This window comes from Ahaetulla prasina, chromosome 1 (genome assembly GCF_028640845.1).
Source record: "Ahaetulla prasina isolate Xishuangbanna chromosome 1, ASM2864084v1, whole genome shotgun sequence".
Classification (NCBI taxonomy): Eukaryota; Metazoa; Chordata; class Lepidosauria; order Squamata; family Colubridae; genus Ahaetulla; species Ahaetulla prasina.
In genome coordinates, this window is record NC_080539.1 from 104,682,517 (window position 1) to 104,709,452 (window position 26,936).

Genomic DNA, 26,936 nt, shown 5'->3' on the forward strand with positions numbered 1-26,936 from the left:
TGGATTGGATAACCAAATCAGAAATGGTTGTAGTTGCTTCTCAGCTATAATTGTTAAAAATTACTTTTCATCACAGCAAGCACTTGGAATTTAATGACTGCCGAGGATTTAATTAATTAAATAATTAATATAGCCACCCATCTCACCTATATGACTCTAGGCAGAGTACAATAAAACAATCAGATAAAACAACGGTAGAACAAGAATATAACAGAACAGTTAAAATTTTAAAACAGTTTCAAACCCAGATATAAGTAAGACTGTGGAAGAAGGGATCAGCATTCTACATCCAGTACATCCGACTTGTGGGCTTGCTAATTCCTGAGATCTTCAAGTTAGTTGAAACAGCCAGGGTTTGAGGGATTTCCTAAATATCAAGAGGGTTGGTGCTAATCACATCTCAGGGAGATGTTCCACAGGATCAAGGAACACTCCCAAACTACTGACTTCCTGTTCTAGAGGGAATACAAGCTCATCCAAAACAGACTTAACTGCACTATTTACCCAGAGTGCTACCATATTATCTGGATTTAATTTCATCTCATTATTTCCCTTCTAGTCTCCAAAGTGACTTAAACAATTTCAAGAGTATCATTTACTTTGTTGAGGTTCGATGGCAAGGAGTAGTAGAATTATGTATCACTACTGTATTAACTTCTCCCAGTGGTTCTGTGTAGATAATAAACAGTTGTTGGTGCAAGGATTGGTATTCCCAATTCATCTTCTGGTCATGTCCTAATATGAAAAACCAGAGCAAGTACAAATCAGTGCCTTCAAAATCAGATCGTTGTAAAAGGTGTAATGATTGAGGCTACTGAAAGTTGCCATGATGTTTTTGAGAACTGGGTGGGCTATACTCCTCTAATTCACTTTCCAGCATGGATTGTGCCTTATGATTATGATCTATGATGGCTGCATGATCCAAAGAAAATTGTATTTGCTTTCAAAAATTGCTCCAGATCACCTTTCAGAAATTGAATCAGTCAGGACAAAAATGCCTTTGTACAAGTGCACAAATGATAATCCTGAAACTTTAGCAATCAACAGTGCAAGGGACAGTGATTTGAATGATTTCTACAGCTCGATTGCTTTTTAAAATGGTCTTAGTTGCCTTTGAATTTAAAACTGTTATCAGTTAACTTTATTATATGAAATTTTAAAAACACTTTCCTGAAAAAGCAATTGTGCTTAATTTGAATTTCAGATGCTTGCATTTAATAATATAGAGTTAATTATTAAAATAAACACTTAATTCAACCAGGAATCAGATGTAGCTTACATCCCTACCAGTGGACTTGGCGGTGAAAATCTTGTTACGAAAAGTCAAACAAGTGAATTGGCAAAATGGTACACAGGAAAATGTTTGCTGGAACAAATTGGTAAGTATATACATCTTTGAAGATTTGAAAATTGTTGCAAACACAGTACCAATAAGCCATATTACATTCAAGTAAAATCTATGTCTGTTAACACAATATATATTGATTTATTTACAGATTCTTTCAAGCCACCTCAAAGATCAGTTGATAAACCATTCAGATTATGTGTATCAGATGTTTTTAAAGGTATGTAGTAAAGTCTTCCCTCCCCTGGATTTACAAAAGAGGTTTGTTAAAGTTTGGATAAATATTGTATGAAGGGGGGAAAAGGAATGAAAAAACAAGCTGTATATTACTTGAATGGCCTAAAATTGTTAGAAGTAAAAGGAAGAAATATAAAATTGGTTTGTTTGATGAAGGTTAAAATAGATACGTTGTTAGTTGTGGCAACCCTTAATGGACTTCAACTGACACCTGAACTGCAATGGAGCTTTATGGATTTCTTTATAGATAAGAGATGGGAAATGGATGGAGAGACCATTGGTTGTAAATTAAGAGGAGGTGAAACATTATCAAAATTCTTTATTCTTTATACTTGCTGTACGAAAGTTGGAAGTAACTTCTTTATATATTTCCTTCCTTCCTTCCTTCCTTCCTTCCTTCCTTCCTTCCTTCCTTCCTTCCTTCCTTCCTTCCTTCCTTCCTTCCTTCCTTCCTTCCTTCCTTCCTTCCTTCCTTCCTTCCTTCCTTCCTTCCAATTTATATTAGATTTTACTATTGCAGTTGTAATCTTCAGTAAAAATATTTTTAGAATTCTCACTAAATATTTTTTGTAAACAGTTTACTGGAATTGTGTAAATTATCTGAAAGAAGTGTTTCACAAAAAGCATGTTAGAAAGTGCTTCTCTTTAAACCATTTAAACAACAACATTCTTTGCAAGATTTGTGCAGCTATTTCAAAATCTGTCCCTGATTATCTGTTCATGGAAGCACAGAGTGTTCCCTGGAATGTTCTATTCATACAGAGATATATTTTGCACATCCTTAGAGACATCTGGGGATAACTTTCAAATCAGCTGTCACGCTTTACAAAGGACGTAATTTTTTTAATCCTTGACTGATCATTTAGCCAGCAGGCATGCAACCCAGCTCTCTTTATAGAACTTAAGTTTTTCTTTTTGTATAGCTAATCCCTAAAACTTTCTAAGAACAATAAGTTGGCTGGGAGATTCAGAGCTTATTTTGGTGTTTGTGATAGCAGCACAACATTATTTGCACACCATAAAAGTGCCATGTACCTATTAGCAATTTTTGGAATGATACTCCTTTGAAATAAAACATTTTCCCCAAACAACTTCACTATGCATAGAAAACAAACACATGTAAAAGTAATTTGGATTGTTTTGTCTTAATTCAGCAAGATTAATTCAGGTAGTCTTTGGGTTATGATGGCAGTTGGGACCAGAATTTCTGTTGCTAAACAATGCAATTCCAAAATGCACCATCACATAACTGCATCACTTAGCTTACCATCGTTGCCGTTGTAACCTGAGGACTGTGGGTCATTTAAGTGAGGATCTCATGTGATCATGACTTCTGTCTTCCTGCAGGCTTCCCCATTTACTTTGTGAGTGGGAAGCCAACAGGCAAACCCTAATCATGAACTCTGCATGAACTGGATTATGATCATGTGACTGCAGGGAGCTGTAATGGCTGGAACTCTTAAGAAGTGGTCATAAGTACCGTTCGTTCCGCACCATTGTAACTTTGAGTGGTTGCTAAACAAATGGTCATAACCCAAGAAGTGCTTCTATGAACATGCTAAACCAAACTTGAAGAAATGAATAAATCTGTGAGTAGACCGGAAGCAGAAATTCCAGCATAGTAACTTTATTTTAAAATGGTTTACAGTGTGTCAAATTGTTTATGAATTGTTAAAGCAAATTGTGTGATCCTGTCTGAAAGTAAATAATTTGGGTGTCTGTGTAATATTGGGGACTAAAAGCGTATTTCAAATAGCTAAATGTATGTGTGTGCCTTTGAGTCAGCATTGACTTCTGTGAGTGCCTGGATACAGGACCTTGCATTTTTCTTGGCAAGATTTTGGCAGTGGTTTGCCATTGCCTGCTTTCCATTCCTGAAAAAGAATGATTGGCCCAAGTTTACCCAGCTGGCTTCATGTCTAGGGTGGAATTGGAACTCCCAGTCTTCTGTTTCTGTGTTGCCTGAATGATGCCTTAACCATTATATCAAATTGCCTCTCAGAAGGCAAAGAGAAAGTTTTATTATTTTATTTTTTATTATTGAAAGTTTTAGATAAAAAATAAAACACAACAGAACAACCTACAATGAACTTCATCCCCTTCAGAGCCAGTAAACATAAATGGAAACAATGGAAGGAAGGAAGGGAGAGAAACATGGATAACTAAGAATACAGGGAAAAGATTTCTGTAATTGGTGTTCAGTTTTCATTATAAAGCCAATCTGATTAAATTTGAAGTTTTATTCTTTTGAAAACTAGACCTTCACTAGTCTGAATTTAAATCAATAGTGTTATTTGATCTTCAGTTAATTTTCTTAAAACTAATATTTTTTGTTGTAGATCAAGGATCAGGATTCTGTGTGACAGGTAAAATTGAAGCAGGATATGTCCAAGTTGGGGAACGACTCCTTGTCATGCCTCCTAATGAAACTTGTACAGTAAAAGGTACAGTATATGGATCTAAGGTTTTTTTTTTCTTGGATTACACAATAAAGAGTTTCAGAAATTGGTAACTAAAATTATCAAAAGCAAAACCTTATAGATAATCCTTGACTTACATCCACAATTGGGATTTGAATTTCTGTCACTAAGCAATGTGGTCATAAAGCAAGACATCATGTGACCACATTGCTTACTGACAGCAATTCTGGCAGTCCCAGTTGCCATCATTAACAGGGAACTAGGGTCGTTAAGTGAATATGCACCCCAAGCCAAGCCATCCTGGGCTTGGTCCCTCCAGCTCTGCACTTTGCCTTGTTGGCTGGCAGGCATCTCCAGAGCCATACAACACTGGGGTCCAGGAAGCCACAACTGCCCCAATACTTGTTCTCCTGCACTTGGAGACCCCTGCTGCCCTGTGCTTCACTGCCCCAACTGGCCCTTTCTGTGTTCTTGATCCTATTGCTGTTGATGCACAATTGGCTTAATATTTAAAGTCTTTTTAGATTGGTCTAGAAATTTTATAATGACATATAAAGGAAATAAATATTTTTAGGGTTATATGTATTCAAAGTATATATTATGCTTGCTAGTCCTTCAATTGTTTTGTTTTGTTTTCATTTTCTTTTTTTCTTCTGAGATACATAGGTTTTGCATTTGTATTTTTTTGTATTTTTTACATTATATACTTAGCATTTCTTAAAATTATAAGATTCTATCCTAATTCTTGGACAGAAATGTTTTGGATAGGAATATTTAAACGATACACATGTATCGTTTCCTTGAATGAAGCATAACATGTTATAATTCAGTTATCCATTAATAAAATCAGTAAAAAAGATTTGTATACTGAATTACCGGTATGCAGGCTAATCAGTTAAAATTCAGAAGACATGGAGCAGGGATCTAAGACATTCTGGGAGTTGAAGTCCACAAGTCTTAAAGTTGCCAAGGTTGCAGACCCCTGATATAGAGTTAGATCTGCTTGATTTTTAGTGTCTAATTTAAATATCTAGAAAGAAATATCAGAAAGAAAGAAAAAAGGATCTAAAGATTTCTATATGAAATTTTATATTTGCATTTGATTATCTGTATATCACAGAAACTCTTCAATGATTCTTTCAAATAATGTAGGGGTTTTTAGAATACAATTTTGTGGCCTGCATTATGCACATGTCCATGTGAAAAGATACACAGAAATGTTTTCACTTATTTTTGAAAAAATGAAAGCAGATAACTCAGTCTAAAAAGCTGTGGACAGTATATTTGTTATGCGACACCCATAAAAGCCTAATGCTGTGACTTGCAGAAAACCATGAATTAGCAAAATATTTATAGATAATAGAGGTGCCTGAAAATAAAATGTTTCTCTGATTTTAGTCAACAGGCTTACTATCACTTCATTCATACTGAAAACTGAGGAATAGCAGTTGATGCAGCAGAATTGCAGAAACAGTTCTTTGTAGCTGTTAAACCAAAGTTGTTCACTATTTAGTACTGATTTTACTCATTTCTAGGAATTGCTCTACATGAGCAGCCAGTGGATTGGGCTGCAGCTGGAGATCACATTAGTCTCACTTTGACTGGCATGGATATCATCAAAATCAAGTGAGTCCACAATAGAGTTTGACTAAGCAACCGTTTATATTTAACATAACCTCTTATAACCGTCGTCCCTGATCATGAATGGTTTACCAGATGCAGAAGAAGCATGTGGGAAGTTTACCTGCGTCTTTCCACCCATAATGGTGCAGATTCACTAACTCCTGCAAAATGCAGTTTGAACTTGGCAGTGTTCTAATTAGATTTTGTCAGTTGTTTGGCTGAAAAACCAAATGAGGGATACTTCACAATTCCCTACAGTATTCATCTTAATCTGCAGACAATTTGAGTATATAAAGTACTCAAAAGTACTTAAGTAACACTGGTGTTTAAATTCTTTGCTGCTGAATAACAGTTAATTTGAAATTACAGGCAGGTAAGGAATAGAAACACGACACTGCTACTGACTGAAATAAGTAGGAGAACTGTATGTATCTGGGATGAGGTGTTTTATTTCAAAAAAGTTTTGAGTGAAACACTCCCTCAGAGGTGCTTTGTGATGCAGCAGGGCCACCTTGCTTCTAAGAAACAGAAGACAAGCTGTGTAGGACCCACTACATTTTGGCAAGCTTTGTAGAAGAGGTACCACTCATTCTTTCAAAACATTGGACAAGTGCAGGAGTTGATATCCTACTCTGCCTCCTGCAGACTTCTTGCCAAAAAGTTTGGGAGACTGATCTGGAAGAGGTGAGCTATTTTGACAAGTGGTATGGGGGATGTGCTGAGCTCCATATCTGGCACAACTTGATACGTAGTAAACCATGATAGAGAATGTTTCTCTTCCTGCCATACTGTGTCCACACGTCATGCAGTCAGTATACACGTGAAGCTTCCTCTGACCACCTGGTAGGAAAGAGTCGGGCTTAAAAATAATGCAAAATGCTTAGTTGAAATAAATGACATTGCTACTTTGCTTCGACAAAGAGATTCTCATTGTTTCTGCAGTGGGAATCTCTTCATCAAAATTCAATCCATCATTTTAAAGAGTTTAATAGTAATTTTGCATTCTAGAATAGGCAGTATGGTTTGTAATCCATTTTTATAAGTAAAACACATTTTGTGCAGCTGCACATATTCATTTTTACCTGCATTCTTTCTCTTGGTGAATGTGTGTTTTCTGTAATAATTATAAACTTAAGGAGCTTTGGTTCAGTGTGATAAACTTCAGAGGAAACTAGCTGCCACATCAATTGATGTGATCATGTGACCTCTTTAATAGCATTGTGTCATGGCACCACCACTCAAATACAGGTAGTCCTTTCTTATACACCTCCTTATTTAGCAAATATTCAAAATTACAACAGTTTGTTGCAGTTGTCATTTTTTGTTTGGATGGAAACTAATCAAGGAGAGAAGCAATCTAGAACTAAGGAGAAATTTCCTGACAGAACCAGTGGTGAAATCTAAAATTTGTTACTACCGGTTCTGTGACTGGGTGGGCGTGGCCAACTTTTTTTTTTACTTTTAAAAGCATTTTTTCTACAATCTCTTCGACTTCTTTAATGCTTTTAAAAGCATTAAAAATGCTTTTAAAAGGCTCTGACGATCCCAGATGAGCTGTGCAATCGTCAGAGGCTTTTTTTTTTTAACTTTTAAAAGCATTTTTTCCACCGAAGAAAAAATGCTTTTAAAAGTTAAAAAAAAACACCTCTGAAGATTGCACGGCTCAGCTGGGCATGAGGGGGTGCAGGGATTTTTGCTACTGGTTCTCTGAACCACCCGCCGCTATCACTACCAGATCGGACGATCCGGTCTGAACTGGGAGCATTTCACCCCTGGACAGAACAATTAATCAGTGGAACAACTTGCCTCCAGAAGTTGTAAATGCTTCTACACTGGAAGTTTTTAAGAAGGGATGGGGCAACCATTTACTAAAATGGTAAAAGGATTTCCTGAACAGTGGGATAGCAGGTTTCCTGAGCAGGGAGTTGAACTAGAAGACCTCCAAGGTCCCTTCCAATTTTTTTATTCTGAAGAACAATATATATGTTTAGTGACCATGGCACTTAGCAATATGTCCCAATTATGACTACCAAGCGAGAACTACCTGAAAGTGCAATTGCAAAGGCAAAATAACTGAACCTATCCTTTTTCAAAAGAGTAAAACAAGAATATATTCTTGCCCCATTGTTATTTAATTTATATATTAATGATTGACAATTTTGCTAAGGCAAAATTTTATCCTCCCTTTCTTGCTCAACAATCTATCCCCGCTCTTCTGTATACTGATAATGTGGCCATTCTATCTCTAACACGTGTGCTGATGTCTTTAAACCTTGTTATTTTATTGCTCAGGGAGCACTTTGAAATTAATTATTCTAAAGCAAATGCTAATGTTGACAGAGGGCAGTAGGAAGGGAAGATTCTTCCAACCTTGTTTTTTGTCATGGCCCATAAACCTGGGCTAGCTGATTTATGTTATGGCATGTCATGGTATCATTAAAATATAGAGAGTGTCTTTATCAGTATATATTTCATACGTTACTCTGTTGTCTCTTGCAGTGTTGGTTATATATTTTGCTGTCCCAAGGAGCCAATTAAAACCTGCACACGTTTCAGAGCTCGTGTTCTTATCTTTAATATTGAAATACCGATCACCAAAGGATTTCCTGTGAGTATAGCATTTTTAAAGGGATTTAAAGTATTATTTTCCTGAGCCTTTTTTGGCACTCCGGTGCCAAAAGAATTTTACATGCCGATGTTTTGTTGCCATTCTCAGCACAAAGTAGAGAGATTATTGCATTCTCCACTCGGGTGAGAAACGGCAGTCAGGATGATGGGGTTGACCTGTCCGTCAAGCTTGAAGGACCGAGTCTGCAACTGTTTAAGCCCTGCCTCTTCCTCCTGGGCTCCAGTTTTTGACTCGGTTGTGAAGGAGATTTGGGGAGGTTTCGTGTGAGGGAGGCACAATGAGAGTGAGGGTGCGAGGGAGGGAGGGGAATGGGTGTGAGGATGAGAGTGAGGTACAGTGAGGTTTGGGAGGATGTGGAGGTGCATCAAGGCAGGTGGGAAGGCATCTGTTCTGTTTCCCTCCCCCCAATACTCCCAGCAAAGAGTCAGTTAGAGGCCTCCTTTTCTCCTTTTATTTACATAGATAGATGTCCTGGCCACGTCTACCCACGGGCCTGCCAAGTTTCTGGAGATAACGAGGACATTATAGATAAGGCCAGAATTACTCACGAATATATTTTTCCCTCCATTGATACAGTTTGCCCGCGCAAATTCTTTTTTTTTTCATAAAAAAGTTTTATTTTTACAATCATGTCGAACAACTCATTCAATGTACAGTTATATACAGTTAGTCGGGCCTGCCCAGTCACCACCCCACTTTTTAACACTCTTCCCTCTTCTACCTTCTTTTATTTTCCAGACCTTCCTCTCCTTCTCTTATCTACATCCTTTCCTCCCTCCACCCTCCACCTTCCTTCTCCCTCTTCTACCCCTCTTCCTTTTCTCTTTCCTACCTTCTACTCTCTCTTTTCTCCCTCTCCACCGTTCTAAAATGGTAACTGGGCAGACCCGACCCTACATTAATTATATTTATACATCTTCAATAATCCCTGTACATTAACCATCACTCTATCTCTAGCCTCAACCCCCCAATTCCCCTCCCCCTTACCCCCCACCCCGACTTCCCAGAACAAAATGCAGGGTATCAAAACTAACAATCATAATCTAAAATAATTCCTAAATTATAATCTCTAGTCTCTCCACACTTAATCACACTCTCAATTCCCCTCTCCTTCAGAAATATATCTAATACAAAATATTTCCTAAATTTACTCATATGCTATTCGATATTTTTTTATCTGATACTTATTTTGAATATAATCAATCCACATTTTCCATTCTAAAATATATTTTTCTTGTGTATAGTCTTTCAAGTAAGCAGAGATTTTTGCCATTTCTGCCAGATTTGATACTTTAAGTGTCCATTCTTCAATTGTAGGTAATTCTTCTTTCTTCCAATATTGAGCAATCAAAAGTCTTGCGGCTGTTATTAAGTTCAAAATCAATTTAGTCTCTATAGCTGTACAATCCATAATTATTCCTAGTAAAAAGAACTGCGGGGTAAACTTAATCTTCTTTTTCAAAATATTCTGCATGATCCACCATACTTTAATTGCCCGCGCAAATTCATTGCTTTGTCCAAGACAAAAAACCAGGAAGTCCCGCCTCCTATTTATAGTCTCTGCAGATGTCCATCATTCCTTGGCCTTATCCCAACGCTGTTTCTGCTGCGCGCGCCGGTCACGTCTGCGCAGTCTTGCATCACTCCAAAACTGTTCTTGGGGCGTTGCCAAATCAGAAGAAGGCTCGGGAGAATCAGGCCTTGCCGGCCCCTCCTCCTCCCTTTGAGTGGGTGCCAGGGAGGGAGAGGGCTCAAGAGAAGCAGGGCTTGTCAGGTCTTCTCCCTCACTTTCTGAATCATCCGAGTCCAGGAGTCCGGGTCCAGGAACCTGGGTCACAACAGCATCAAGGAGAATGTGCAGGCTTAGGAAGGATGTACAAAGGTGCAAGGGGATGCATGAAAGTACGAGGGAGGTGAAGCAAGACTCAGGGAGGGTACAAGAATGTGCCCAAGGATATGAGGGAGATTTGAGGCTCAGGAAGGGTGTGTGAGAGGCACAATGAGGCTTGGGAAGAGTACACAAGGGGGCATGGATATGTATACGAGGCACAGTGAGGCTTGGAGGTACACACAGGTATACGAATAGTGGGGTAGCCATGGCAAGGCGCAGGGTGGATGTGCAGTGGATGGTGTGACATGAGGCTAGAAGGGTTGGGAGGAGATGGATGGGGAGACTTACCTCAGTGACTTGCGACAATCACTGCCAGCTTTCTAATTGACTTTCAGAGGAAGCTTGCAAGGAAGGTCACAAATGGCGATCACATGATGGCAGGTTCTGCAGCTGGTCGTAAATGCAAGCTGGTTGCCAAACACCCAGATAGCAATCATGTGACTGCAGGCGTGCTAGCATTGCCAGAATTCTAATGACTGGTGATGACCATCATTTGTTCAGTCCCATCTTATTATTTATTTATTTATTTATTTAATCGCATTTTTATACCGCCCTATCTCCTGGGGGACTCAGGGCGGTTTACAGCCTAATAAAAACATACATATAAATACAAAATAAAACACCAATTAAAAAACTTATTAAATAAGGCCGAATATTAAAAAATTGCGATAAAAATAATAAAACCCCGTTAAAACCAAATTTAAAATTTAAAATTCTAGTCCAGTCCTGTGCAAATAAATAGATGTGTCTTAAGCTCACGGCGAAAGGTTCGAAGGTCAGGAAGTTGGCGAAGTCCTGGGGGAAGTTCGTTCCAAAGGGTAGGAGCCCCCACAGAAAAGGCCCTTCCCCTGGGTGTCGCCAGTCGGCACTGCCTGGCTGATGGCACCCTGAGGAGTCCCTCCTTGTGAGAGCGCACGGGTCGGTGGGAGGCAATCGGTGGCAGCAGACGGTCCCGTAGGTAACACGGCCCTATGCCATGGGGCGCTTTGAAGATAGTTACCAAAACCTTGAAGCGCACCCGAAAGGCCACAGGTAGCCAGTGCAGTCTGCGCAGGAGAGGTGTCACATGGGAGCCACGAGGGGCTCCCTCTATCACCCGCGCAGCCGCATTCTGGACCAACTGGAGCCTGCGGGTGCTCCTCAAGGGGAGCCCCATGTAGAGAGCATTGCAGTAATCCAGACGAGATGTCACGAGAGCATGAGTGACCGTGTTGTGACCCAGGTTCCTGGACCCGGACTCCTGGACTCGGATGATTCAGAAAGTGAGGGAGAAGACCTGGCCAGCCCTGCTTCTCTTGAGCCCTTTCCCTCCCTGGCACCCACTCAAAGGGAGGAGGAGGGGCCGGCAAAGCCTGATTCCCTGGAGCCTCCTTCTGATTTGGCAACGCCCCAAGAACAGTTTTGGAGTGATGCAAGATTACGCAGGCGTGACCGGCGTGTGCAGCAGCGGAAGAGTTGGGACAAAGCCAAGTCATAATTGTCATGCAGTGACATCTGCAGAGACTATAAATAGGAGGCGGGACTTCCTGGTTTTTTGTCTTGGACAAAGTAATGAATTTGCGCGGGCAATCTGTATCAATGGAGGGAAGAATATATTCGTGAGTAATTCTGGCCTTATCTGTAATTTCCTTGTTATCTCCAGAAACTTGGCAGGCCCGTGGGTAGACGTAGCCAGGACATTTATATATATGTAAATAAATCAGAAAAGGAGGCCTCTGACTGACTCTTTGCTGGGAGTATTGGGGGAAGGGAAACAGAACAGACCGTGCATAGGGCATCCCGGTCTAGAAAGGGGCGCAACTGGCGAACCAGGCGAACCTGGTAAAAAACTCTCCTGGAGACGGCCGTCAAATGGTCTTCAAAAGACAGCAGCCCATCCAGGAGAACACCCAAGTTGTGCACCCTCTCCATTGGGGCCAATGACTCGCCCCCAACAGTCAGCCGCGGCTGCAGCTGACTGTACCGGGATGCGGCATCCACAGCCACTCTGTCTTGGAGGGATTGAGCTTGAGCCTGTTTCTCCCCATCCAGACCCGTACGGCCTCCAGACACCGGGACAGCACTTCGATAGCTTCGTTGGGGTGGCCCGGTGTGGAAAAGTACAGCTGAGTATCATCAGCGTACAGTTGGTACCTCACACCAAAACCACTGATGATCTCACCCAGCGGCTTCATATAGATGTTGAACAGGAGGGGCGAGAGAATCAACCCCTGCGGTACCCCACAAGTGAGGCGCCTCGGGGTCGACCTCTGCCCTCCCGTCAACACCGTCTGTGGCCGATCAGAGAGATAGGAGGAGAACCACCGATAAACAGTGCCTCCCACTCCCAATCCCTCCAACCGGTGCAGCAAGATACCATGGTCGATGGTATCAAAAGCCGCTGAGAGGTCTAATAGCACGAAGGCAGAGGAATAACCCCTATCCCTGGCTCTCCAGAGATCATCAACCAAGGCGACCAAAGCCGTCTCAGTGCTGTATCCGGGCCGAAAGCCGGACTGGAACAGGTCTAGATAGACAGTTTCATCCAGGTACCGGGGTAATTGACATGCCACCACAGTCTCTACAACCTTCGCCACAAAGTGAAGATTGGAGACCGGACGATAATTACCTATTACAGTTGGGTCCAGGGAAGGCTTCTTGAGGAGAGGTCTCACCGCCGCCTCTTTCAAGGTGGCCGGAAAGATCCCCTCCAACAAAGAAGCATTCGTAATCCCATGGAGCCAGCCTCGTGTCACCTCCTGCGTGGCCAGTACCAACCAGGAGGGGCACGGGTCCAGTAAACATGTGGTGGCATTCAACCTCCCCAGTAACCTGTCCATCTTAACTGTATTCGCTGATGGAATGGTTGTAATAATTCAGAAGAGTTTCAAAGTACTGATAAGAGAGAAAATAGGAAAGTGTAACTTTATATTGTAGAATAAAATTAAAATGTAGAATTGATCAAAATCTCCCCTTGTCTTTTTACATTATATTCATAGAACAATTTTTTTCCAAGTAAACCTGTATTTTGTCAATTGCTGACAATGTCCATTAAAGTGAAATTTTATTTTAGGTGCTCTTACATTTTCAAACTGTAAGTGAGCCTGCTACTATCAGAAAATTGCTGAGTGTGCTTCATAAGAGTACTGGTGAAGTTGCCAAGAAAAAACCTAAGTAAGTATGTTAAGGCAACTTGTTAATATAAAGTATCAATGTAATTACTATAGTTTAAAATCTTTTGAAAATTGAAATTATGAATTAATTAAAATTGGTAGAAATTGAATGTAAAATCAGTGACCATGATATATTTTTAATAATTACTGTTAACATTAGTGCCTACAGAGTGTTTTATTCGTATTGACAAGTGTAATGCTGAAGAACGTTATATTGGCAGACTGCCTTTTCTGAGTTATTGAAAGGGTGTTGCTGTATAAGTAAATTATAAATTGTACATTGTCACAGATTCCAATTTCAAAGTGAGATGTGATTTGTTAAGATTTATAGATGGTATATTATGATTAATATAAACCATGATTGTTGGGGGTGTTAACTGGAACCCTGACACCTTTGGCTGCTTCCAGCTTATGAATTCCTTAGTGTGTGTGTATTTCTGGGAAAAATAAGCTTGAAATGAGAGAATCATCAAAATACCATCAGATTTTGCAATTCCTTGCTGTTTAGGAGAGGGACACAATGCACTTTGCACCGTTTTAGGTGGAAACTATACTAAATCTTCCATTCTATATATCTGAAAACACAAGCATACCCAATCGGATTGCCTTTCATAGTAATATAATTCTTAACAAGTACTAACAAGTTTTCTTATCCTTGTAGGTGTCTGACAAAAGGGCAGAATGCTTTAATAGAACTACAGACCCAAAGGCCTGTTGCTTTGGAGCTTTATAAAGACTTTAAAGAACTTGGGAGATTTATGTTGCGCTATGGAGGATCCACTATAGCAGCAGGAGTAGTTGTGGAGGTACAATGTTTTTGTGAATGCTTTTTATAAGTGCTAATTATGAAATCATAGGCTGTACCTCTTGGTAACCATTAAATAAATAATAAATAATAATAATAATAAAATAATATAAATAAACATATATGCACAATTAACATTTGAGTAACCAGATCTGACAATGCTAATATAGTTAGTGTAAAAATATTTTGTTCAAATTTTTTACTGAAATATACATTTCTTTTTAATAAAATATAAGCACTCTAGAAATAGTTACATTTTTAGTTCCCAAAATTTATCTTGTAAATTGTTATTAGGGACATTATTGCTTAGGGGTGTACTCACTTTTGTTGCCACCAGTTTAGACATTAATGGCTTTGCGTTGTGTTATTTTGAGGGGACGCACATTTACACTGTTATACAAGCTGTACACTCACTACTTTACATTATAGCTTCTTCAGCGTTGTCACATGAAAAGATATACTTACATATTTACAAAATGTGAGAGGGTGCACTCACTTCTGTCGGAACCCTGACACAGTATATTTCTGATTGTCATTCTGGACTGGGGCCTAGATTTTACCAATGGCTATATATGCATTGATATTTAATTTTAAAATATTGAACTTTAATTGATTGATAAGCTTGGTGAGACAAAACTGGAATCCAAGAAGTCTAATAATGCATTTCTATATGCCTGACTAGCTGTAATGACCAGTATCTCTCTGCACTTAATACAACATTATAGATCAACACTGCAGGCTTGTATATTTGTTGTGGGGGGTGAGAGGAGCTGTTCTCTAAGTATAACAGAGGGTTGTTTTTTTTAAATGTTCAATGATACTTCTGTTTTATTTTAGATTAAGGAATGATAGTGTGCCAGGACATCTGCAATCCAGCCAAATGAAATCATACGCTCAAATATACTTCTCTGAGGAATCCATTTGTATCTGTTGAAGGAACAAAGACAATTATGTATTGGCAATTATGTATTGGGTACTCTGCAAACATTTCAAGGCCATTGTTGCTGTAGAACAATTTGCCAGCAAGAAAATACTCATTGCACTTTCTCACTGCACAAGTTTCAGCATATTCCCAAACTAAAATGTCGTCCCATCAATAGTTCTAGTGCATTGTTTTCAAAAACTGATTGGAATGATGTATTAAAGAATGGTGATTCATCATGGAAAAAAAATGTTACTTCCAGCCTTAAAGTTTGTTTACAATTTATAGGGAGAGCTGATACTTTGCTGCATGGTATTTTATAAATTACACATTAATTGAGCTAAAATATTCGAAGTTTTATATAACTATGTTTTCAAAGAATCCTGTTTCCTTCTGTTCAGAAAACATTATGTAACGCTGCACCTACAACTTAATTTCTTTCCATCCTAATTTTATTTAAAAAATTGAGTAGATATAGCTTGTCCAATAATGATTAATTTTATTTTTTAAATTGTAGAAGTATAATAAAGTAGTCATCTGAGCATAATTTTGACTTTTTCCATGGTCTTTTATAAATTAAAATCCTGACAAAAAGAATTGGTTCTGATGGAACAAAACATACAATTATCTGATTGTTGTATCTAAAAATAAAGCTGCTATTGCAACTCCCCAAACCCGGTCAAAACAAATAACTTCATAAAGTATAATTTTATATGAGTATGAGAATTGAAAGTATAATTTTATATGAGTATGAGAATTGAAGTATGTAGTCCTTCTGCATAAAAAAGTTCATCGTTACGTAAAACTTTCTTCATTTCAGTAGTGTGTGTATGTACATCTGAGGGAGGGAGAAAACAGGAATAATTAAATAACAAACACTGGAAATTGGAAATCATTTTACATCTACTATAATCTAAGTATACTTTGTCTGCCTTGAACTAGATTACCACTGACACCTCACTTTTATTTTTAATTTTTTTCCACACATCGATAAATTGCATTTTCTCCTAGAAATGCTTGGAAGGAATTAAAAAAACAATAACAATCTAACCTATTTTTTTCTGGGTACAGTATAGTTTTACCCACTCCACATCTTGTGTTACAGTACAATAAACAAGCATATTAAAAATGAAATAAATCCTCAAAATTACTCTAGCATTGAGGTTGAAGTGGAATCCTCCCAGAACATCACAAATGATGAATGATTATATCTGTAATGTCATTTTTATGAGGCAAATAATACTATACTGATGGATGAAATTATTTCCACAATGTTTATAGTTCTAGTTCATTTGGCTTAGGCTGTGGACTCATGTCAGTTTTTGATCTAGTCAATGAATTATTGCCAAAAGAGGAGGAGTTGAAGCTGGCAAATAAAGAAGCATGCTCTATAAATCACAAACTCAGTAACAGTGCTTGGACAGTGCAAACTGAGTTGCAATGACCACCTCACAGACTCACTTGATTTTGGAGAACTATATTGGTGGCCAATTTGTGCCATGTTCCTCATATCTAGATTCTTATGACCCATCTATTGGTGAAGTATATTGCAAAGTACCTGATAGCGGCAGGGAAGAGGTGAGTTCCTACAGAAATTTATATTCAACTTTTTCATGATTTTGTAGAGTTGTACAAAAAGATTGCATGAGGTGTTTGTAATAATTGTGAACACAAATTGTCCTGAAATATTGTCTAGTTTTAATGTCATATTGAATTATATTTTTGCCTGTGGAAGATGATAAGGCTGTATTCGATGATCCCTTATAAGGATGATAAGGGAGATGATAAGTATAATAACATGGTGTCGTGTCAGCAGCAATAGCCCTAGATCAGCAGCTCAAAGTTCAACGCCATTTCCTTTGAAATGTCTCTTTTAAGTGGCAGAGTAGGAATTGTGTCAAACTTCAAGGCAAAATGAAGAAAAAAATATAGCTTTCCTTATTGGCTGCTTAATTCCTTTAAAAGGCCCAACCAAAATAATAATTGTATGATCTACGGTAATGACTGAGGTTGGAAATAAAATACTATTCTACACTTTTACAACCTTAACTTCGACCTTTAGCATTCAATTCCAGTCAATCAAATATTTACTTAAGTATACATAAATAGTGGTTGAAGTATAACTAGCATATTCCCCCCCCCTAAACTTACCCTGTGGAGCTTTGCCGTCTTATAACTTATTTTCCTATGCAAACAGAAAATGGATTGTACATTAGAAACATAGAAAAAATATGTTTAAAGAATAATCTTGATTGTTCATTTAATATTGTGGTCAGCAGGACAAGAAAGTGGGCATTTTGATTTTAGGCTTCTTGGGGTTTCCGATACATTTCACCCACAGCATTGTATTTACTCTTTGAACCATATATCAAAGGCAGGATCAGGACAAAGAAAGCAGCAAGACCAGTTGAAGCATAAAATTTGCATGGATTTGAATTCAGTTAAATTTTGAATTAAATTGATTTATTGTAATTAAATTCATGGTATTGTGTTATTTATATATATATAAATACATATATATATGTATGTATGTATGTATGTATGTATGTATGTATGTATGTATGTAATATATATATTACTTATCTTAGATAGTCTTTGATAGCAAATTTTAGATCAGCTTTGGGGAAGAGGCATGAATGCAAGTAGGTGTAGCTCGTTGAATGCTACTATACCCTGCACAGAGAATTTCAGTTACTGATTAGTTTGAAAATGCAAGTCCATAATACTATGGCCTTGCTTAAAATGAAAGACGTTGTGATAATTCTGCAGAATTCTGCAGGAATAACAGCTCCATAGTGCTGCCTAGTGGCTGTAGTTCTGAATTTAACGTTCTGAATGTTAAATTGGAAAGTAAGCAAGTAAAAAAGTAAGCAAACAAAATGTCCCTTGAAGGGATGATAAAAACACATAAAAACACATATATCTATATGTCTCTATATATCAATTGGTATGTCTTACCCTTCTAATTCAAATACATTTAGCATAACTTGAACAGAGCTGTTCAGTTTCTACCTTTTAACAGTCGTATGTCTATGTCAGTGATGGCAAACCTATGACGTATGTCAAAGGTGACGCATCAACACATTTTGGCTGACACACCAGTGTTAACCAATACCCAACACAGCTATTCTTGAAAGCATACCCCACTCTCAGTTTTGGAGGTTGTGGAGGCCACATGGAATGGGGTGTCTCTCTCATGGCCTCCTGGTCCTCTGGAAGTTATGTGAGAGGGTCGTGCTCTTTGGTGACCTTTGAATCTCCAAAAATCATGTAAGAACAGGCATGATTTAGTGTGGTTTTTGGAGGCTTCCAAGGCTGTGGAAGAGCATTCTCCAAAGCTGCTTCAAGAATAAAGGCCTTTTGCGACCTGGAGCAACCTCAGGTAGGTGGTAGGGACCTATCAACAAAAAGAGAACACCCCCTGAAGGTAAGGGATGCATGGCAGCACTGGACTATGGAGGCAATCACAACTTGGGGAATGGAACGAAAGGGCTTTTTCGAATGGCAGCAGTGGCGCTAAGGCTAAAATTGAAGCTCAGGCCTTTACTTCAGGCTCAGCCAGTGTACCGTCACTGAGTGTTGTTGTTCAGTGTGCCTTAAATGGGTGGGGGAGGAAGATAGAAATTTGTTTCTCTTGTTTGGAGACGAGCGTGCGATGCCATCAGGGTCCAGTTAGGTATTTTTTAATTTTTGACAAACCGAGGCCAAAAGTTTCGCCATCACTGGTCTTGATCAAGCTTGCCCAGGAGACAGACGTCATTCTGTATTGCAACTGATCAGGATGACAAAAAATCCTCTCAGCTTATAAATAAGGATGATTATTGATTTTTACCTAACCCAGGAAGACATAGCAGTGGATCTGAACTCGGGCCTCCAAGGAAGCGGCATTTCTTTTCTGCTTTTCTGTAGTTTCTGTTAACATCTAGCATCATACAGGCTTTTGCTCATGCAAACATCTGTGTTTACCAATTGCATTTTTAAGGTGGAAGCTGCTGTCAAAGCGGCCCAAAATGCTTTCCCAGGATGGTCTGCCAAAAGTTCACAGGAAAGGTCAAAAATAATGAGCAAGTTAGCAGACCTTATGGAAGAAAATCTGGAGTCATTTGCGCAAGCAGAATCAAAAGATCAAGGTAAAAGAGAAAACCTGTTGACTTCTGCTCCTAGTGATAACTGGTTAAGAAAATAATAGCAGCTCTCAGCATCAATATCTAATAGGCTCAAGAGTCCATTATACTGAGGCACACCCCAAATTAAATCCACATTTAGGTTTAAGACAAAGGCAATGCTTTAAGAAACTAAGGATATATATTAAAAATAGTGACATACACCCAAACCCCAGTGCTGTCTATAAAGTTACAGCCATTTTGTCCAATTGTTTTTTTCTATAAGAATATAACCAAAATTCTTAACTGGCTTGTAAATAAGAAGGAAAGTGACTTTGTTTTTATCTTTAAATGTGAATGTGAAAAAAAGCCAATTTTTCCATTCAACCAAGGATTAGGCAAGTTGATTTGATCATCTAGGGCCAATGAAATTTAGATGGAGTTCAACAAATCTAGGTAGTCACATAAAGCCCATTCCAGATTTACAAGAACCCTTTAAGATATGTGACCATTTAGATCTGTTGAATTCCATCTAGTTTCCATTGACCCTACATGAACAACACAATCAATTTGTCTAATTTCTTGTCTCAATGGACAAATTGGAATTTGGCTTTTTCTCACGTTCACATTTAAAGATTAAAAACAGAAATACTTCCTTTATTTATTAATTTATCTGGATTTGAATAATTGTGTCTTTAGCTATGTTTTGGGGTGATGAATGACAGTTGTCGTTTCTTTTTGATGGGCTCCTTGTATTTAATGCAACTGCAGACAGATACAGCATGTTGGAAATAATAAAAATTTCTGCATGGACAAAAGTTATTTTAGGGATGGCTCTCCTTGTCTGTATTGATGCAGGATTTTTGTTCGTCTTCTATGTGATAGCAGAGAAACTTAAAATCTGAAGATGTATTTCTCATGGTCAAATGTGGCCAGAGAGACTTATATGGATTTGCCCATAATCCTTTAATATCCTCTTGCTTTTTTATGTTTTGAAGTTTTATTTTTGAACATTTGGATTGTCTTCACTCCTCCTTAATAACCAGACAACTTTCATTCTTTGCTTAAAAATAGTTCTTACAAAAACTATTTAGAACAGGAAACCTATTGAAACGATTCGTACATTTCAAAAGCATTACAACAACATCTGCAAGTATAAAATTATTTGGTAAACATCCTTCTGTTCCAGGAAAAACCATTTCTTTTGCCAGAACAGTGGACATACCCCGAGCAGTATACAATTTTCGCTTTTTTTCATCATCTATCCTTCATAAGACAACAGAATGTACACAGATGGATCACATGGGCTGTATGCACTATACTGAAAGGTCACCAGTGGGGATTGGTAAGTCTTTGTAAAAGAACTGCAGGTGTTTTTTCAAAAATGTTTTGAACTATAAAGTAGAGATACTGTACTCAGTTGCATTTGGCCCACAAAATACGGGCATCGTTCCCCAGAGTTGTTACCAAATTATTATTTTTACTGGTACATAATCTTATTATCTTCAATGAATGAAATTAAATTAGATTGTGTTCTAGCTTTATTCACTAGTTTGAGGAATATAGGCTTTGGCATGTCATTTAAAGGCTTATGTAATCCGTAGTGAGGACCTCATGTGATCCCAGTTCCAACTTCCTGCTGGCTTCCCCATTGAGTTTGCTTGTGGGAAGCCAGAAGGGAATATGAGAAATTGCAATCTTGTGACAGCATCTCGTTCCAATGTTGTAATCATGAGCCAAGTGCCAAAGCACCCAGATCATGGTCATGTGACTATAGAGATGCTACAATGGCCAGAACGCCAAGGAACTGTTGTAAATCCCTTGTCCAATATTGGTCTAACTTTGAATGATCACTGACTAATAGTCATGACCCTAGGACTACCTGTAGTGTAAGTCAGGGGTGTCAAACTGGCCATTTGCGGGCTGGATGCATCACACGCAGGCCACGTATACTCTGGTTCCACAAAGACAAAAAATGTCCCAATACATCACGTGATGTCATGTGACGTGATCAAGTTTGACACCCTTGGTGTAAGTGGTTCTGAGCTGCAAGCATCCAGATGACCACTAGATGTCATCACTCACTTTTCAGTGTCTTTTTTTTCCTGCAGTTTAGTGATCATCTGGACTTTTATATCTCAAATCTGGTAGTTCTCTTCTAATATAAAGCACAGCTTGAAATTTTCCATGCCTTTTTCTAACATAGGTAAATCCATTATAATTAGCTCACTCAGTTAGAATATAATTAATTGGCAAGATGCTATACTTTTAATAATGAGCCAAACCAGCTTGCCCTATACACTGTAAGCCGCCCTGAGTTTTCGGAGAAGGGCGGGGTATAAATGTAAACAAAAAAACAAACAAACCTGATATTGCGGGATGGCCTGCCTTGCTCTGCCTCATGATTCAATAGCTTATTATAGAACCTGAACACTAGTTGTTATTTAACATTTCCATTTAACTATTTCCTTTGCAGACAGTTTAGTACATAGAATGGAGCTAAAGCTTACATAGATCTATCATGCTCTACTATCTAACTGGGAATCAAAAGAGGGCCATAGATTCCTAAAGTATCAAACGTCTTGTTTAAACAAATTTGTTCCTTTTTTCCTATTTTTTTGAAAGCTGGATTAATTAGTCCTTGGAATTTGCCACTTTACTTACTGACCTGGAAAATTGCCCCCGCTGTCATGTGTGGAAATACTGTAATTGCCAAACCGAGCGAAATGACATCTGTCACAGCCTGGATGATGTGCAAACTTCTGAATAAAGCAGGTATATCTGAAAAGTAGCTCCACTGAAATAATTAAAGCAGTATACATATTAGTGATTCACGATACAAGTAGATAATACTACTTATTAATAAATACGTGTTCAATGTATTGTAGTGATAGAATGATTTAGAACCCGATTGTAATGAAATATGACAATAGATTGAAAAGATAACGTATAATAGGCAAGGAAGCTCCATCATATATAACCTCTGTATATTCTAAAACAGGGGTCTCCAACCTTGGTCCCTTTAAGACTTGTGGACTTCAACTCCCAGAGTCCCTCAGCCAGCAACTCTGGGAGTTGAAGTCCACAAATCCACAAGTCCAAGTCCACAAGTCCACAAGGAGTTGAAGTCCACAAGTCCACAAATCTTAAAGGGACCAAGGTTGGAGACCCCTGTTCTAAAAGGAGTTAGTCATTATCATCTTTTAATGACCCCAAAATCCCTTACGGGGTAGAGTCTGGGCAACCGAATAGAGCTAGCAGAGTGTTGTAATGGCCGGATGCCCTTCCTGTTGCCAATGTGGAGTTTTGTTCTGCAGATATATTCACAGTGTGTTCAGAGAGAGAAATATCTGCCTCTACCTAAGATTGAACTCACAGCCTCCTTATTGTGAGGCGAGAGCTCCACCTCGAGGCTATCGCACCACTCTAGTTAGGTTCATAGTATTGTATTACAAATATACAGTATGTTTCTGAGTTGCCACTTAAATGGAATGTACTACATAAGCATGGTGTTTGTTCTGTTTATGTGATTTTCCTCCTCTGCTGCCTATGAGGTTTTCCTCCGGGTGTGATAAATGTCGTGTTCGGAAGTGGGCCCAAAGCTGGAGATGCTCTTGTTTCCCATCCGGCGGTATCTCTGATTTCCTTCACTGGGAGCACACTCACTGGCCAGCAAATCATGCAAAGGTCTGCTTTGTACTGTAAGAAGCTTTCCTTGGAGCTAGGAGGCAAAAATCCAGCTATCATTTTTGAGGATGCCAACTTGGATCAATGTATTCCTGCTACTGTAAAATCCAGTTTTGCTAACCAGGTATAAACAGGTAGTCGCTTGCTTATCCCTTCGCTTACGCAAGTTTTACTTCTGAAGTTTGAGAAACTGTGGGTCCCCATGACAGATTTTAATATAAAGACTGAGCATATTATTCCGAATCAGAAGATTCATTTTTTTACTTATTGGAATTGGGCAGCTAATAAATTCCAGTAAATAATGAGAACATTTTAAAAGATTTTTTTTTAAAAAAAATCTGACTTTACATGGTATCCTCTCTCAGGAAATCTTGTTTATTTATTTAGTGTGTGGCAAGTGAATATTGTGATATTCCTTGATAATGATGGACGAGTAAGCTGCCTTTTTCTATCAGAATTCATTTTGGAATAACTCTTTCTGGTTCATATCCTCACAGTTTGCCACTCCAAAGAGTCCCCCTGCTATTGTTCTACACAGAACACCCCAAAAGATTCAGCATATAGAATAGAATAGAATAGAATTTTTTTATTGGCCAAGTGTGATTGGACACACAAGGAATTTGTCTTGGTGCATATGCTCTCAGTGTACATAAAAGAAAAGACATGTTCATCAAGGTACAACATTTACAACACAAATGATGGTCAATATATCAATATAAATCATAAGGATTGCCAGCAACAAAGTTACAGTCATACAGTCATAAGTGGAAAGAGATTGGTGATGGGAACGATGAGAAGATTAATAGTAGTGCAGATTTAGTAAATAGTTTGACAGTGTTGAGGGAATTAATTGTTTAGCAGAGTCATGGCCTTCGGGAAAAAACTGTTCTTGTGTCTAGTTGTTCTGGTGTGCAGTGCTCTAGCGTCGTTTTGAGGGTAGGAGTTGAAACAGTTTATGTCCTGGATGTGAGGGATCTGTAAATATTTTCACGGCCCTCTTCTTGATTCGTGCAGTATACAGGTCCTCAATGGAAGGCAGATATCAGATATCAGATCCAGTATAAGAGAATTCTCCACTGACTTACTTCCCTTGGATGGGTTGTCCATTACTGTGACTTGGGACTCCTCACATCCTGGACTGGGCACTAGGAGGGTAGATAATTAGTCTTTCTGTAGCCTGCCTACTCTTCCTTGGAAATACTAAGATAAAATACGATTTCTCCTCTTGCCTGTTGGATATGAAAGCAGTAATCGTACTCAACAGTAGTTCCTCTCCACCCAAATGTTCCTTGTAAAAATGGATAGGGATACTAACAACAAACTATATAAGAGCTTGCTGATATTTATATTTATGGCATAATTGTAAATCTTAAGGGTTATCAATGTATTGCTCTTACTGAAATCTAGAAAACAAATTCTTCCTTCGGTGAACTAAACAGAGCTTCGCTCCGATACTAATATGTCTTGTAAAGAACTTAAAAACTCATGCTTCAGTGAAATAATGACTCCTTATTGAATTTCTCCCTTTTCTATACATTGTTTGATCTTGCCAGGGTGAAATATGCTTATCTACCAGCAGAATCTTTGTTCAGAAGAGCATTTCTAAAGAATTCTTGAAAAGGTTTGTGGAAGCTGTTAGAAAATGGAAAGTTGGAAATCCTTCAGATCCCACAACTGATATGGGAGCATTGATAAGTAAAGATCATTTAGCAAAGGTAAACAATGTTGAAAATATTTTTAAATTTGCTAAATTAGCTGCAAATAAGTTTTCTTCCTCATTTGAGAAAGTATTGCAATATATGATGATAAAGATTTTCTTATATCTTGGTAATGATTTTTAGACAAAGAACAGATCTTGTTTTAAATAATTGCTTTAAGTTGTTTCAGGCTCAGAGTTTTTCCTAAAGCTTCCCCTTCAAAATTGTTTATCATCAAGTAATTTTGCCAGCTGTCAAGTTTGCCTATTTTTTTATTTTGTGCACTTAATAAGTAACACGTCAACTTAAATAGACTCCAGAGGATTGTAGAGGACAGGAAGGCCTGGAGGAACATTGTCCATGGGGTCGCGATGGGTCAGACACAACTTCGCAACTAACAACAACAATACATAACAATATGAGTAGCTGAAACATCTCCTTAGTGATGTCAGATTCACTGTTGGGTGTACACAGTTGGAATCAATCTGATATTTCCTCTTACCAACTCACTTCTCAAATACTGTATATTGTCAGCAGAACTGAAGAAGACCTTTCAGATTCTTCTTCCATAGCTTCAAATGTGTCTAAGATTTTTCTGTCTTTCTTAATGTAATACAGTATTTAAAGTTTAATTAATAATGCTACAACAGTCACACAATGTTCCAATGATAAAATTGCATTAGCATTTTCCTGGTATAAGATGGAATGTGTGCTTAAATAAACGAATTAAAGTAAATCAACCTTAAAATGATGAGTGTTATTTAAAATTGCATGTAAAACACAAGAGCTTAACCAACTCCTACAATATGTCTATATAGGCTTTATATAGTAAATATGTAGGTGTGAGAGAATATATTGATATGTATTGGTCTTTTACTTCCTTATTGTTATTAACAATTAGAAATTACTGTCTTCTCTAAATATGCTTCTTGTTTTTTCGCTGCTCCTTTTAGGTGAAGAAATATATCCAGCAGGCTCAGGCAGAAGGGGCCAAGATCCTTTGTGGAGAGGGAATAGATTCATTGAATCTTCCTCCAAGAAACCAAAAAGGCTATTTCTTGCCTCCCACAGTTATCACAGAAATTGATGATGATTCTTGCTGCATTCAGGATGAGATCTTTGGTCCTGTAGCTTGTGTAATGGTGTTTGACACAGAAGAGGAAGTGATTAGGAGAGCCAATGGAGTCAAATATGGCCTGGCAGCCACAGTCTGGTCAAACAATGTGGGCCGGATTCATCGTGTTGCTAAAAAACTCCAGTCTGGTTTGGTGTGGACCAATTGCTGGCTGATCAGAGATCTGAATTTGCCCTTTGGGGGAATGAAAGCTTCTGGGATAGGTAGAGAGGGAGCTAAGGATTCATATGAATTTTTCACTGAGGTAAAAACAGTTACCATAAAATATACTGATGAGAACTGATAGGAAGTAATTTGTGCCATAAGTCTCTATGTGTTGTTTTGTCTCTCTTAATATATTGAGAAAACGATGGTCATGGCTTACACTTGTATGTCTGCTAAGTGTACTGGAGAAAGGGGCATATGAAAATAACTATATGAGACTTTACAGCTGGAAAATATGTGGCGGAGTTTGTCATTAGCTTTGTTTTAACTTCAAAAGAGCTGATGAGTTTTATCTGGCTTAGCGTGCTGTTTCCACAACAACCAACTAGATGCTGATGGGAACTCAAGCAAGACATCCCCCTTCAGACTTGGATTCTTCAATAACTGCTTTGGGAACCATGCTCTCTTTGAAAATAAAGCTAAAATATGGTGCCATAAACATGATTGTTCACCATGTTTAAATTTTTTAAACTTTTTCAAGTTGGCAGCTACCATTACAACTTGTGGTGAGGAATTCCATGGACAAGCTATCTGCTTAAGTATGAAGGACTTCCTTTTAGCAGTCTTAAATTGAATATTCATCGTCACTGCATAATTCAAACTGTAGCATCCAGCTTCCCCACTATCTGCCTTATCTCGTTTAACTTGGATAATTTTAGTAGACCTTTCTAGAGACTATAAATCTATAATCTCAATTTTGAGACAGTGTCTAGACTGATCACTGTCTTGTAAAGTATTGTGCATTAAAATTTATATAAAGTGCTGTATATAATTGATTCTTTAATATTCTCTCTTTCGTAAATATCTGTAATGCGAAATACGGATAGTTCTCAACTTGCGACTACAATTGAGTCCCAAATTTCTGCTACTGTTCTACACAGAACATCCCAAAAGATTCAGCATATCAGATCCAGTATAATAGAATTCTCCACTGACTTACTTCCCTTGGATGGGTTGCCCGTGTCTTTTGTTACTGTGTCTTGGGACTCCTCACATCCTAGACTGGGCACTAGGAGGGTAGACAGTCTTTCTGTTGCCTGCCTACTCTTCCTTGTAAATACCAAGATAAAATATGATTTCTCCTCT

At 38.3% G+C, this 26,936-nt stretch overlaps 2 protein-coding genes across 4 annotated transcripts in view; both read left to right on the forward strand.

The window, feature by feature from the left end:
- Positions 1–15,571, forward strand: part of HBS1L (HBS1 like translational GTPase) — a 51,983-nt gene extending 36,412 nt beyond the window's left edge. For all 3 annotated transcript variants that reach the window (XM_058171412.1, XM_058171420.1, XM_058171430.1), the window contains 8 exons: positions 1,262–1,379; positions 1,497–1,565; positions 3,922–4,026; positions 5,538–5,628; positions 8,125–8,233; positions 13,198–13,298; positions 13,959–14,103; positions 14,940–15,571. In XM_058171412.1, the coding sequence (XP_058027395.1) occupies positions 1,262–1,379; positions 1,497–1,565; positions 3,922–4,026; positions 5,538–5,628; positions 8,125–8,233; positions 13,198–13,298; positions 13,959–14,103; positions 14,940–14,951 (750 nt within the window). In that variant the 3' untranslated portion in view covers positions 14,952–15,571. The remainder of the gene's footprint in view (positions 1–1,261; positions 1,380–1,496; positions 1,566–3,921; positions 4,027–5,537; positions 5,629–8,124; positions 8,234–13,197; positions 13,299–13,958; positions 14,104–14,939) is intronic.
- Positions 15,572–15,708: 137 nt separating this feature from the next.
- Positions 15,709–26,607, forward strand: ALDH8A1 (aldehyde dehydrogenase 8 family member A1). The gene is made up of 7 exons (XM_058171443.1): positions 15,709–16,602; positions 19,007–19,154; positions 20,317–20,472; positions 21,753–21,902; positions 22,682–22,938; positions 24,368–24,529; positions 25,465–26,607. Exons 1-7 carry the CDS (start codon positions 16,465–16,467, stop codon positions 25,927–25,929), a joined length of 1,476 nt encoding a protein of 491 aa, XP_058027426.1. The 5' UTR covers positions 15,709–16,464; the 3' UTR covers positions 25,930–26,607.
- The last annotated feature ends 329 nt before the right edge of the window (positions 26,608–26,936 follow it).